Genomic DNA, 12,890 nt, shown 5'->3' on the forward strand with positions numbered 1-12,890 from the left:
ATAGCATCATTATAAATGTTTCATAAATACTTATGCAGCTACATAATTTCATTTTATGGATGGTTTAAAATTTATTTAACCATGCTCCTACAGTTGGAGACTTATATTGTTTTCCGATATAAATAATGCTGCGACAGACATCTCTAAGAGCTTTCTCTTTATTTCATATTTTATTCGAAGAGAATATGGGGCAAATTTAATATAATTTGCCATGAAGTTTAGATGTGGGCCCTCTGTGAGAACAGGGGTTGCTAAAAACATCTGTAAGAATAAAAGAGCTCAGCAGTTGGATTACTATCTTGGATTGTCGTCAGGAGCCGCCCGCTCCGAGGCTTCCCCATCTCAGGCGCAGCACTTGACATTTTCCTGCGGTTCTTCCCAAACGTTTTATTTCAGCTTTTCAACCACCCCATGAATGGTTTACGGCACACATGATCGTCCTCACTGTACAGTCTGGAAACATGCTAGCCAACCTGCCCGAGGTCACAGAGTAGAAGAGCAGATACCACTCAAATAATGGCCTTCTGATGCCAACATCAGTGCCCTTTCGAAGGTAAACACTCAGCCAATACTTGGATATCGACACAAAGCAGTAGTAACAGGTTGTCCTGAATCCCAGACACACGTTGCCCAGCCCTCTCTGTGGCCCAGCGTCAAGCTTGAAAGAACAAAGGGGAAGAACTGCAGCAGCCTGTCCCTGTCCAGCGCTGAGGACAGGTGACAGAGAAGTCTCCTTTTGTCTCTTCTTTACTCTTTATCAATGCCAAAGCATCTCTCGTTCACCGTCAACTTAACCAGGAGCTACAATGCATTAGGTGATGCACTGGGTAAAAGCTGTAAGTTGATCCTTCTCTCAGATGATTCTGGGGAGCAAATCTGGGTCTGCTCAGGATTTAGAAGACGCCTTCCGACACACACACACACACACACACACACACGCCATTTTTGTGGCCGACTCTTATGCCTCTTCTCTGCTAGTGGCTTTTCTGAGGTGATTTCCACAGATAACTAATCAGTCATTTTCTACTCTTTTGGTTTCAATCGTAGAATGAGTTATTTCTCATACTCTTATTCAAGTGTTTTACACCCATCCGAAGGAGAGGCTGAGGTTCTGTATGCTTGCGCTATGCCGCTAGAAGGTAAACCACATTTGGAATGTTAAAGTTAAATATAGGTAGGAGGTGTGGCTCAGACAAACTAGATGTTGAGAGAAAAACTGTTGAGGTGGAAAGCGGATATGGTCATGTGAGAAACAACTTCAAGAATGGGTTCTATTGAGGCAAAAAAGTCAAAGCAATGTAAGAATTACTCCCGAATATAATGAAAGGGTGACATGCATTTATTCAAGCAGAGAACACGTGGGTCTCAAAGTGTTTGAGGGGCAAGAAATCACTTGGGGAGTTTCTGAACAATGCAGGTCCCTGAACCTTACCCCTCTCCCAGAGTCTGACTGGTTGGATCTCAGCCTGGCAGTGGTCATTTAAAAAGTGCCCCAGGTGACTCTGATGCAATCCGCAGACTACAAGAAGTACTGGTCGAGATCAGGGATCTCTATGGAGTACACGTACCCAAACTGAGCGTGCAAAAGAATCACTTGGGACTGCTACTTGTATTTCTCATGTATTTAAAATTTCTTTAATACTGTTTTATAATGCATATTTTAGTAAAGGTTATAAATATTAATAAATCAATGTAAGTATATTGGGGAATGAGCACAACTTCTTTTTGTAATAAGATGCATGATTTTAAAGGTTCAGACACTTTGCTCTAGAGCAGAGGTTTTCAATCAGTGTGCTGCAAGAATTTTTAAAGCATGTAATGCCTGACTTTTTAATCAGGGGCACTGACTTCTTTTCCCTGTCATTCAAATAAAAAAAATGACATCAGCCAACACAACAGACAAATGATGTGAATGACTCAAAATTATACCTACTCTTCTGTTAGATTGGCAAAATATATATTTTTTGGCGTGCTGCAGAATTTTAGTAATTAGTTTATGCATGCCATGGGATGAAAACGGTTAGAGATTGCTGTTCTAGGGGATAAATCAGTGATACAGTAGAAGAGATTCATATACAAGCTAGGATGTGAGAAGGAGGAAGAAAAATCCTCATGTGGGAGTCAGAAAGATACAGCTTTGAATCAGTTAGTACTTCTTAGTTGTGTGACTCGAAGTTAGTTAATTCACCCTTTCTGAGCCTTTTCTCCCACCTTTGAGAGAGACATAATAGTACATACACCCCCTAGCTGTTAAAATAGGCACTCTGGAAGCACTACCATAGTGGCTGGCAGTCTTAGTTTCTTACTTTATTTTTGCCACCAGAAATCTTGCATTTATGATGCCCTTTCCCCATGGAGTCCCTGTTTTGAAAGATTGGTTTACCATTGATATAGCATTTAATATGAATCAACAGTAATAATTCATATTCTCTCTCTCTCTTTTTTTTTATCTTAGTGAGAGGAGGGGAGGCAGAGAGAGATTCTTGCATGTGCCCGGTCTGGGATCCACCCGGCATGCCCACTAGGCTGTGATGCTCTGCCCATCTGGGGCCCTTGCTCCATTGTAACTGGAGCCATTTTTTTTTAGCACCTGAGGCAGAGGCCTTGGAGCCATCCTCAGTGCCCTGGGCCAACTTGCTCTAATCGAATAATTGCTGTAGGAAGGGAAGAGAAGAGAGAGAGAGAAGAAAAGGGAGAGATGCAAAAGGGGGAGGGGTGGAGAAGCAGATGGGCACTTCTCCTATGTGCCCTGACCAGGAATCGAACCCGGGACATCCCCATGCCAGTCTGTCTACCACTGAGCCAACCGGCCAGGGCCCTTATTTTTGTATTGAGTCAAAGCCAAATAAATTGCCAACTAGAACATATAATTAGTTTTAGAAAAAGTATTATAAAATAGAGGTAAAACAACTTCACACAACAGAAGCAAGAAACTTCAGATTTTGTTGCTTTTGTACAGCTTTATTGGGGGCAAGTATCAAATATCTATTAGACTTAAGAGTGTCTGAAGAGCTTGTAAATCTCTCATCTTACCTTTGAAGACTCTGTAGGCCAGTGATCACAAGTCACAGGCCACTAAACTAGAGGAGCTGAGGTCCCCTCTAAATCGACTTTACCATTCCATGCGAACATTAAGACTCCACAGAAATGGAATCCATGACATTATCTTTCACATTCTTTTTAAATTTGGGGCTTTAAAAATTAAATTTAAAAATTTGAGATAATTGTGAATTTGCACACAGAATGTCTCCATGTACCCTTTACCCAGTTCCCTGTGAGGACATCTTGCAAAACTATAGTACAATGTTACAACTGGGGCATTGACATTGATACAGACAAGATACAGAACTTCTCCATTAGCACAAGGATTCACCTTAACTTCTCATGCTACCCTTACTCCCCCCCCCCCATCTCTAACTGGGTGATCACAAGTCTGTTTTCCATTTCCACAATGTTTTCATTTCAGGAATGTCATGTAAACAGAATCACACAGTATTTATCTTCTGGGATTGGCATTTTTCTTTTCTTTTCTTTTCTTTTTTTAATTTTTTTATTTTTCTGAAGCTGGAAACGGGGAGAGACAGTCAGACAGACTCCCACATGCGCCCGACCGGGATCCACCCGGCACGCCCACCAGGGACGATGCTCTGCCCCTCCGGGGCGTCGCTCTGCCGCGACCAGAGCCACTCTAGCGCCTGGGGCAGAGGCCAAGGAGCCATCCCCAGCGCCCGGGCCATCTTTGCTCCAATGGAGCCTTGGCTGCGGGAGGGGAAGAGAGAGAAAGAGAGGAAGGGGGGGGGTGGAAAAGCAAATGGGCGCTTCTCCTATGTGCCCTGGCCGGGAATTGAACCCAGGTCCCCCGCACGCCAGGCCGACGCTCTACCGCTGAGCCAACCGGCCAGGGCCTGGGATTGGCATTTTTCACTCAGCACATTTACTTAAAGATTCATCCAAGTCACTGTGTGTATCATTTGTTCGTTCCTGACACTGTCCTTTATTCTGATCTATCTATTGAACTGCCTGATCAGAAACTATTTCTGCACATGAGCAGCCATTTAACTGTAAAAGGAAACTATTTCCAAAAAGATTTACTGAATTCTGTGATCAGAACTGTATTTTTAAAAGAATTTATCTTAGTATGTTGGAAACTCAGAAGATTTTTCTCTCTCATTGTTCTCCTTTTTGGATTAAAAAAAATGTTTCTCTTTCATGGTTTTAAAAGTCATTTTTTTACAACATTATTCAAATTTCTATCTTTCTGGAAAGCAGTTTCACAATGCATACCAAGAACCTTATGAAGTACTATGACTCAGGAATTCCACTTCTAGGGTTCTGGCCTCAGGAAATGAGTATTTGTGTGGACAAGGATTTGTATACAAAAGGTTTTGCTGTAGCATACTTTATTTTAGTAAAAAAACAAAACAAAACAAAACAATTTAACTGTGAATAAAAACCCAGGGGCTTAGTTAAATAAATGATATGAAAATTGCATAACCATATATAAAACATTTTTCATAAAGTAGGAAATGTTCATAACAATGCAGAATGAAAAGAGGGATATAAACTGCCTTTTCTACTGGATTTTAAGTTCTCCTGATTGACTAGTATATGAACAACACTCAGAATAGTCCCTAGGATGTTACTAAAACACACTATAAATATTTGTTCAATGAATAAAAAATGATCATGACAAACCAAAAAAAAATTTTTTTGACAGCTAGGTTACTAGGTTGCTGAAAAACTTAAAGTCATATTAAAACATTGTATTTTATCATCTATTTAATTTTGCATTATAATATGAATGCATATTTACTGTATAGAACTTTATCATATTGTGGTAAAATAGGGGGAGGAGTTTGGAATCATTAATCTAAAGACAAACATTATTAACATTGTGAGATTTTAATTTTCATTGTTTTATTATGCATATTTAAAACCAGTATTGTAATAGTCTAACGGTTTTACTCAATGCTTTCTCTTATTGTAGCATATGCATTTCATATCATAAACTCTTAACAAAAAACAGTCTGTTGGCTATATTTCCAACCATTTCTCTTTACAATTAATTATACAATTGGCTACTATTATAAATAATGCTGTATTTTGCAGTATTTAAAATTATTTTTAGCAGTACTTTACCATCACTAGGATTACTGAATCAAAAGATTTTTTTTTAAATGTTAAGGGTAAATGTACTGTCAGCTGAAGAGCATATAATAGCACATAGTGATTAAAAACATAGAAGTCAGTCCTGATTTTGAACTACGGCTCCTGCTTCTCTAAATGTAGGCAACCTACTTAGCTCTCTAAACTTTGCTTTCCTCTGTTCTAAAATGAAGATAATAGTAACAGCTCACTTACAGGGGAGGCCAAATATAACCCTTCCCAGAAAGCACTGTGCTCAATACCTGCACCCACCAAGTGTCTCAATCAGAGTTTATTAAAATCACCATCATAATCAAAAGTTGCTTCTTAGTATAATTTTCTCCCTTAGTATAATTTATTTTTCTATATGGCTTCTAATTTCTCCTTTATTTAAATTGCTCTGTGTATATGTGTTTTTATTTTTAAGTTGCTTCATATCTTCCTTAGCAGTAGGGATAAATTATACATATGTAAAAAAAATTTGAAGCCTTCCAGAATCAGTCATATAGCATATAAATTAGCATATAAATAACATTAACAGTTAATGAATGACATCAAGCACTGCACTCAGCTTTTTTTTTTTTTTTAAATCAAGTGAGAGGAAAGGAGGTGAAGAGACAGACTCCTGCATGCAGTTGACCAGGATTCACCTGGCAACTCCTATCTGGGGCCGCTACTATGTTGCTCGGTAACCAAGCTATTTTAGAACCCGAGGTGAGGCCATGGAGCCATCCTCAGCAACCAGGGCCAACTTGCTCATTCGAGCCATGGCTGCAAGAGGGAGATAGGGGGTGGGTGGAGAAACAGATGGTCGCTTCTCCTGTGTGCCCTGACTGGGAATCAAACCTAGGACATCCACACACTGGGAGACGCTCTACCACTGAGCCAACCGGCCAGGGCCTTGTACTCAGTTTTTAACATGAATTAACTCATTCAATCTCTACCATAAAATATCCCATTATAAAAACATGACAAAACAAATCCAATAGTCATAATGTAAGTTTAGCTATAAAGTTTCAAAACAGCTATCTGTACTGCTTCAGAATTCTTTTTAGATGACCATTGCTTAAGAACTTAAAACCCACAGTGCTATCAATTCCTCTTTAAACCAAATATTTTTCCTTTCAAAACATTTTCAAAGCACAGTGGCTGGAATAACCTAAGTGTTCGACAGTGAGAGAATGTTTAAGAATAGGATATGATGGAATATTGACCATCATGACCATGAGTAACTATGAAGATTATCAAAGCAATAGGCAAATATATATGATCTAATGTGAGGTGAAAAGGGCAGAACAAATATGTAAGCATGCTCTGATTGTTATACCACAGAAATATAAGCCTGTGAAAAAACACTAGGAGGGAATCCATAAAACAGTAAGTTATTAGGGGATAGTGGTGATGCCTTTTTCTTAACTGAAATTTCCTTAGATATAATAAAATCCAATTATAATGTTATGATTTTTCAGATTTTAAGCGTAGTATAGAATAAATTACCTCTCCTCAGACACTTTGAAGGACAGTTGAGTCTCATTCCCCAGCAGCTCTTTTTTTAAAGGGGTTTCTATATAGTAATGATGACAGCTAACATTCACTGAGAACTTACAATGTTTCAAGCAATGTCTCAGGTACTCTACATGTATTAACCGGTTTAATCCTTACAACCCTAAGGGTCTGGCATTATTATTAATCCCAGTTTTATAAATGAGCAAACTGAGGCACAGAGTGGTTATGTACCCTGCCTCAGGTCACACAGCTAGCAGGTACAAAAGTCAGGATGTAAATCCAGGCAGTCAAGCTCCAGATGCAGCACCCCTAACCCCTGTACAGACTGTTACTTAATTCCTGACAGTTCAAAATACGTAGGAGAAACATAGGCAAGTTACACTTAACCACCCCGTGCCTCAGTTTCCCCATCTGTAAAATGAAGATAACAACAATAGATCTTCCTTTACAAATTTGTGGTGAAGATTAAATGAGCCCAATACATAAAGAGTATTCAGGAAAGTGGCTAATATAATATTTACCGTATATCTCAAGTAATAAGCTTGGTCCTACCTTGCCTAGGAATAGCATGAAATCCCCCACTGTGTTGATGGCAGCCACGCGCAAAGCATTCTCCACGAGAATGACGAAGGCATCCTTCGCTGAGGTGCAGAAGTTGGTGCTGTTGATAGCAGTGGCTGTGTATGCATTCTGGACAAAAGCAAAAACGGTATTTCCATCAATAAATGTAATCCCACTTTGTTAGGATATAAAGCAAGCATAATTAAGCATAGCTTGTAAAAATATTTCACAATTAAGCCCATGGCTTTGGTCAGGTAGAGATTATCATACAGTAAGAAGTATAAGAAAATATTGTATGAGATATTAAAAAAAAAAAACCTGATATGGTAAAAAGAACTTTTCAGTTGGCTTAGTATCAGTCCTCTAAAAATACTATTTATGAGAACACATACTCACTTTTCCAACATCCATTAACTTCTTCCTTGTCTTAGTCAATCAAACATAATCTAACCTTTCCGAGATGTCTCGGGTTCGTCACCGGGGAGTATCAGTGACGCATTATTACCATTTCAGTGATGCTTTAAAAGCTACACAAGTATGTAAAGCTATCACAGATTGCTGTGCTGTTTTAGCTGGAACACCGACCATCTCCTCCCTGGTGCGTTTTTCCATGCCGTCACTTCTCACAGCTCCTGTAGTGGAGAGCTGCTTGCTGCCCAATGCTTTATACCCCTCCACTCTGGAAGCAGGACCTGAACTCGCCTTTGAGAAGACAGCCCTTCTCCATTCCCCTAGCGTCTGAGTGGAGCTGACACCCCCTTCAACTGCGGCGGAGGGCAAAGACAGGCTCAGAAACTGGCATATATATTAACTAGTCAGAGCCCATGAAAGTAAAAGATATCCCCCTGGGGCTTCTGGGAAAAAGGAGTTTCCTGCCTCATCCACAGGTGCCCCAGGCAGACCAGCTCACTCACTCCCGTGGATAATGAGCTATAAGGGTTCGGACTGCCACGGATGTTTTGCTAAAGTAATGGGAGAACCCAGAGCTGCTGGAGGTCACAGTGTGAAACCAAGGGTGAGGCTAACACCATCGATATCAGAGCAGAGAGAAATCAGGTACTTGCACTTGGTGACAATGTTTTGCATCATGAGGAACTAGCCAGATCTCGACTTCTCAGTTACAGAAGCTAATACATTGCTAGGAATCTCTCCTCTCTCCTTCTTCCTCCTCCCGCTTTCTCAGTCTCTCTCTCTCTCTCTCTCTCTCTTTTTTAGGTCAGATTGAGCTGGCTTTCTGCCCTTGAAGTACTGAGTCCCAGATGACACACTTGCATTCAATTATACCTGCTTCTGCTGCCCCATGTCCTCTTTGACAGGCTCCTCACAGACTCATTTGTTTGTCCTCCTCCTTTTTACATTACATTTTAGACTAGCATCGGCATTTTCTGGGGAATGTGAATAAGGACTAGCACATCGACTATGTCTGAGTCTTAGGAAAGTATATGGATTTTGTAACTGAAACTTTTGGTCCTCCTGAGAAATTTCTGGTTTAGTGCTAACCTAAGGAATTATCAGCTGGTTCAAAATGTTTAAGTTGCTGGAGAACGCTGGAGGCGAGGGGCTTCCTTTTACAGCATCCTGTCTATAAGCTGCAGGCGCTAAGCTAGGGAGAGACGGTCTTTAATTCATGAATGTTCCAACTGAGTGCTTGTTAGCTATTAGGAACCTGGTACGGAGATGAGGTTTCACTCATCAAAAATTTAACCTGCCATTATAGGGCTAAATTCATTGGTTAAAGATGCAGAGCATTTCGGGGCCCAGGAGAGAGTACTGTACTGAGTTGATCACTACGGAAAATTCATCAGCTTCTTCCAGTAACGGAGCAGTAGGAAGTGATAGTTCCCTTCGAGAAACTCAGTGTGATTTTAATATGCGAAATTCCATCACACCAACTGAGGCAACTTATTATCTGAATATATTATGGTATTATGTCTGCAGGTTTTTTAATCTCTAAAGCTCACATACATGTTATTTTAAAGAAATTATACTATTTAGTGTTTCTTAGCATGTATTTGCTATTTACTCTTTTCTGTCATCTCAGCATTTCTTATCACTGAAAAAGGGAGCAGGCATAATGAGTTGATACTTCTCATCTCTTCCCTTCCTGTCTGTCTATCTCTTGCATGAAGAAAGAAGAAGAAGAAGAAGAAGAGGAAAGAAGAAGAAGAAGGAGGAGGAGGAGGAGGAGGAGGAGGAAAGGGAGGGAGGGAGGGAGGGAGGGAGGGAGGGAGGGAGGGAGGGAGGGAGGGAAGGAGGGAGGAAGGAAGGAAGGAAGGAAGGAAGGAAGGAAGGAAGGAAGGAAGGAAGGAAGGAAGGAAGGAAGGGAGGAAGGAGAAAGACAGCAGACACTAAAGAGTTAACCACCTAGCTGCAATGGCCCACATTTCTTTATCTTTGACAGAGTTCCTTTGAAACATTCTGCCAAATGCTTCACTGACATAAAAATAAACCATATGTTTGATCGTGTGCAAGATGAACTCTGCTGAGAAACGATGGAGAATTGCCCTTATCTGAACTAATCTCAAAAAGCCCAAACTAGTTCCCAGTTCCCACCAGATTCCGATGTACTCACTAAAAAAATAAAACAAAACAAACAAAAAACCAGAACCACTTAGCAATTTATGCTAAAACAGGGGTCCTCTAACTACTGCCTGTAGGCCAAGTCTTGCCTGCTGCCAGCTTTGTAAATCAAGTTTTACTACAGCACAGCCATGCCCGTTTGTTTGTATACTGTGTATGGCTGTTTCCATGCTACAATGGCAGAACTGAGCAACTGTGAGAGACTATATACGGTTCACAAAGCCAAAAAAGTATTTTCTTCCCCCATTCTAAGACACGATCAAAAGACTAATGACCTAGTTACTGTCGTCCCTTGGTGCCTGCAGGGGTTTGATTCCAGGATGCCTCATGGTACCAAAATCTGACCATGTTAACATCCCTTACATAAAATGGCGCAGTAAATGCATACAACCTATGCACATCCTCCTGTGTGTGTGTGTGTGTATGTATATATATATATTTTATTTTATTTTTTTGTATTTTTCTGAAGCTGGAAATGGGGAGAGACAGTCAGACAGACTCCCGCATGCGCCCGACCGGGATCCACTCAGCACACCCACCAGGGCATCATATATATATATATATGATGTTTCCTGAAGTATAAAAAGCATTATAATGTCTAGAATCAAAGATACTGAACAACTCATTGAAATCAACTACATATTCCCTGGCCAATCAGCTCAGTGATAGAGCATCAGCCTGGTGTGTGGCTGTCCCAGGTTCCATTCTGGCCAGGGCACACAGGAGAAGCACCCATCTGCTTCTCTACCCCTCCTCCTCTTGCTTCTCTCTCTCTCTCTCTCTTCCCCTCCTGCAGCCATGGTCTGATTGGAGCGAGTTAGCCCATGGGCTCCACCTCAGGCACTAAAAAAATGGTTCCAGATGGGCAGAGCATCGCCCTCTAGAGGGCTTGCCGGGTGGATCCCGGTCAGGGCGCATGTGGGAGTCTGTCTCTCTGCCTCTCCTCTTTTCACTAAAAGAAAAAAATAATCAACTACATACTGCCTTAAATCCCACCTCCACCATAAGGAAAGACAACTCTCTTATTAATTATGCTGTTCAACGCTTTGCAGTTTGAACATGACTTTCCCTGAAAGAGAAGACAGAAGGAAGTGAGGAGCCACACACCTCCAACCTCTCTCCTGAAATCAACAGACCAGCTGACTCCAGGAGCAGGACCCTTCACCTCCTACATCACCTACATCAACTATAAAAGCTTCTTTGTTGCCCTCATTCATTTCAGAAGCATCAGTTGATTGGAGAACTATTATTATTCCTCCTCTGCTGCTTCTTTCTTCTTTCCTGCCCCTGCCTTGCCCATTCCATCTAGTCTTAGAGCCAAAGCCCGTGTATTGCTAGTCATGGGAGGAGGCAGGAATGGTTTCTTTTCTCCACTCCTTAGGTCCAGGGTAGGCCAGGCTCATAGAAATTTGGTCTTCTTGGCAATATCCCTACAGATCTGTGCAACGCCTCTGTAGTCAACCTAACTGAAAATAGTAAGTGGATATTTTATAAGCTCCCTCCCACTGCCTGGGCAGTTAGATGAGCTGCATGTGACACACAAAGGTCAAGATGACCTCTTTGGGAAGAAAAATGTGCTACAGCTCACAGCAGGTTAATAAAACTTCCTCTGCTTCTGCGCCTCCTAGTCTAAAAGGCTTCATGCTGAGGTGCTCAGGAACTCTGCGTCCTCTGTAGCCTTCCCCATGAACTGCTCTCTGAGCTTTCTTCAGGCCACTTTGTTGAGATTTTTTTAGAGCCCACCCACCTTCTTTTCAGACAACCTGCCTAATTTTGAGCTTACTCACACGCAGAGGAGGCATCACTGATTACCGTTTCACCCGTGCCTGGCATCAGCTCAGGCAGGACATAAGCTTGAAACTACGTAATTAATGCCCAGAGCAAGATAAAAGTTGATCGCCATCCAGGAATCTTTTTGAAGTGATGCCACTTAGCCCAAGTGGTCACTGGTAGCATTTCTGTGTGGCAGGATTATAGTGAAAAAAGTAGTGACCGTGTGGAAGAAATATGTTCGAACAGAGGTCACCATGCAGGTCACTCAGGCCTGCTTGGCCATCTGTCCCAGAGCATAGCTTCCAGTTCCCACCTTTCCTTTCTCCACATAAGGAGCTAGAAATTCTCTGAAAGTTTAAAATCTTACATAATAACTCACTGAAGAAGGGCAAGCTAGACAGGAAGGGAAGGAAAAGGGAAATAGGCTCCATGCAACTCTACGCGTGAGTTGTGATAAATTAAGCTGGGGAAAAGACAATTAAAATGAGTTGAGGTTGAAGTCACCATTGCAGATACTTAAGTTAGCCTTTGTAATAAACTGACTACCAGTTGTTTAAACAAAAATTACCCCTTTCTTATTTTGAGTGAAGGATGGAGGGGACACAATGTCAAACATACGCCAGAGTTCAATTCAGGTCAGTTGTTAAGTTTTTACGCTTTTAGGGGTCATCAGAATTAAACTGCTCTTGCAGATCTTAATTTAGATTGTCTTTAAAATCATCACTTGTCTTAGTTTACAGCATGACAGATGAAAATTTGAGATGTCTGCATATTCTCTATAACAAACTATAATTTTGTGGTCTATATTATTACACAAAATGTGTATATAGATATTTTTTCTTTTTTCTATTTCTTTTTTACAAGAGGCACTGTAATTATCATGGCAAGAGCTAGGAAAACTTAGATTTGAAAACTTTTTCCACCTCTAGGTTATGTGATCTGCCATGAAATGCTAGTCTCAATTTTCTCATCTATAAGACAGAGGTAATGAGCCTGCCTTTTATAAAGTGCTTACTATAGTATCTGCTAGTGATGCTCAAAACATATTTTCTACAACTCCCACTCATACTATATAGAGAAAAGCTTTATAATCTTAAAAGCTTATCAGCCAGAGAGCAGATCCCCACCAGTATTAAACATACTATCTTCAAACTGTGCCAAAGTAAATCAAAGCCCGAGTAACGCAATGCCCAAGTGCAACAGATTCTGGTTGTAACAATCTCTCTACCTGTAGCGAGTGCTACCTGTTAGATTAGATACATAATCACCTTCATGTCACATTAAGATAAGCACCCATAGAAACAAAGAGCAGCTCACAGTTCACT

At 40.9% G+C, this 12,890-nt stretch overlaps 1 protein-coding gene across 3 annotated transcripts in view; it reads right to left on the bottom strand.

Annotated features, from left to right (window-relative positions):
- Positions 1 to 12,890, bottom strand: part of SLC44A1 (solute carrier family 44 member 1) — a 200,036-nt gene that overhangs the window by 54,938 nt on the left and 132,208 nt on the right. For all 3 annotated transcript variants that reach the window (XM_066256608.1, XM_066256607.1, XM_066256606.1), the window contains exon 13: positions 7,204 to 7,341. In XM_066256608.1, coding sequence (XP_066112705.1) covers positions 7,204 to 7,341 — 138 coding nt within the window. The remainder of the gene's footprint in view (positions 1 to 7,203; positions 7,342 to 12,890) is intronic.

Source organism: Saccopteryx bilineata, chromosome 2 (assembly GCF_036850765.1).
Source record: "Saccopteryx bilineata isolate mSacBil1 chromosome 2, mSacBil1_pri_phased_curated, whole genome shotgun sequence".
In the NCBI taxonomy this organism is placed as follows: domain Eukaryota; kingdom Metazoa; phylum Chordata; class Mammalia; order Chiroptera; family Emballonuridae; genus Saccopteryx; species Saccopteryx bilineata.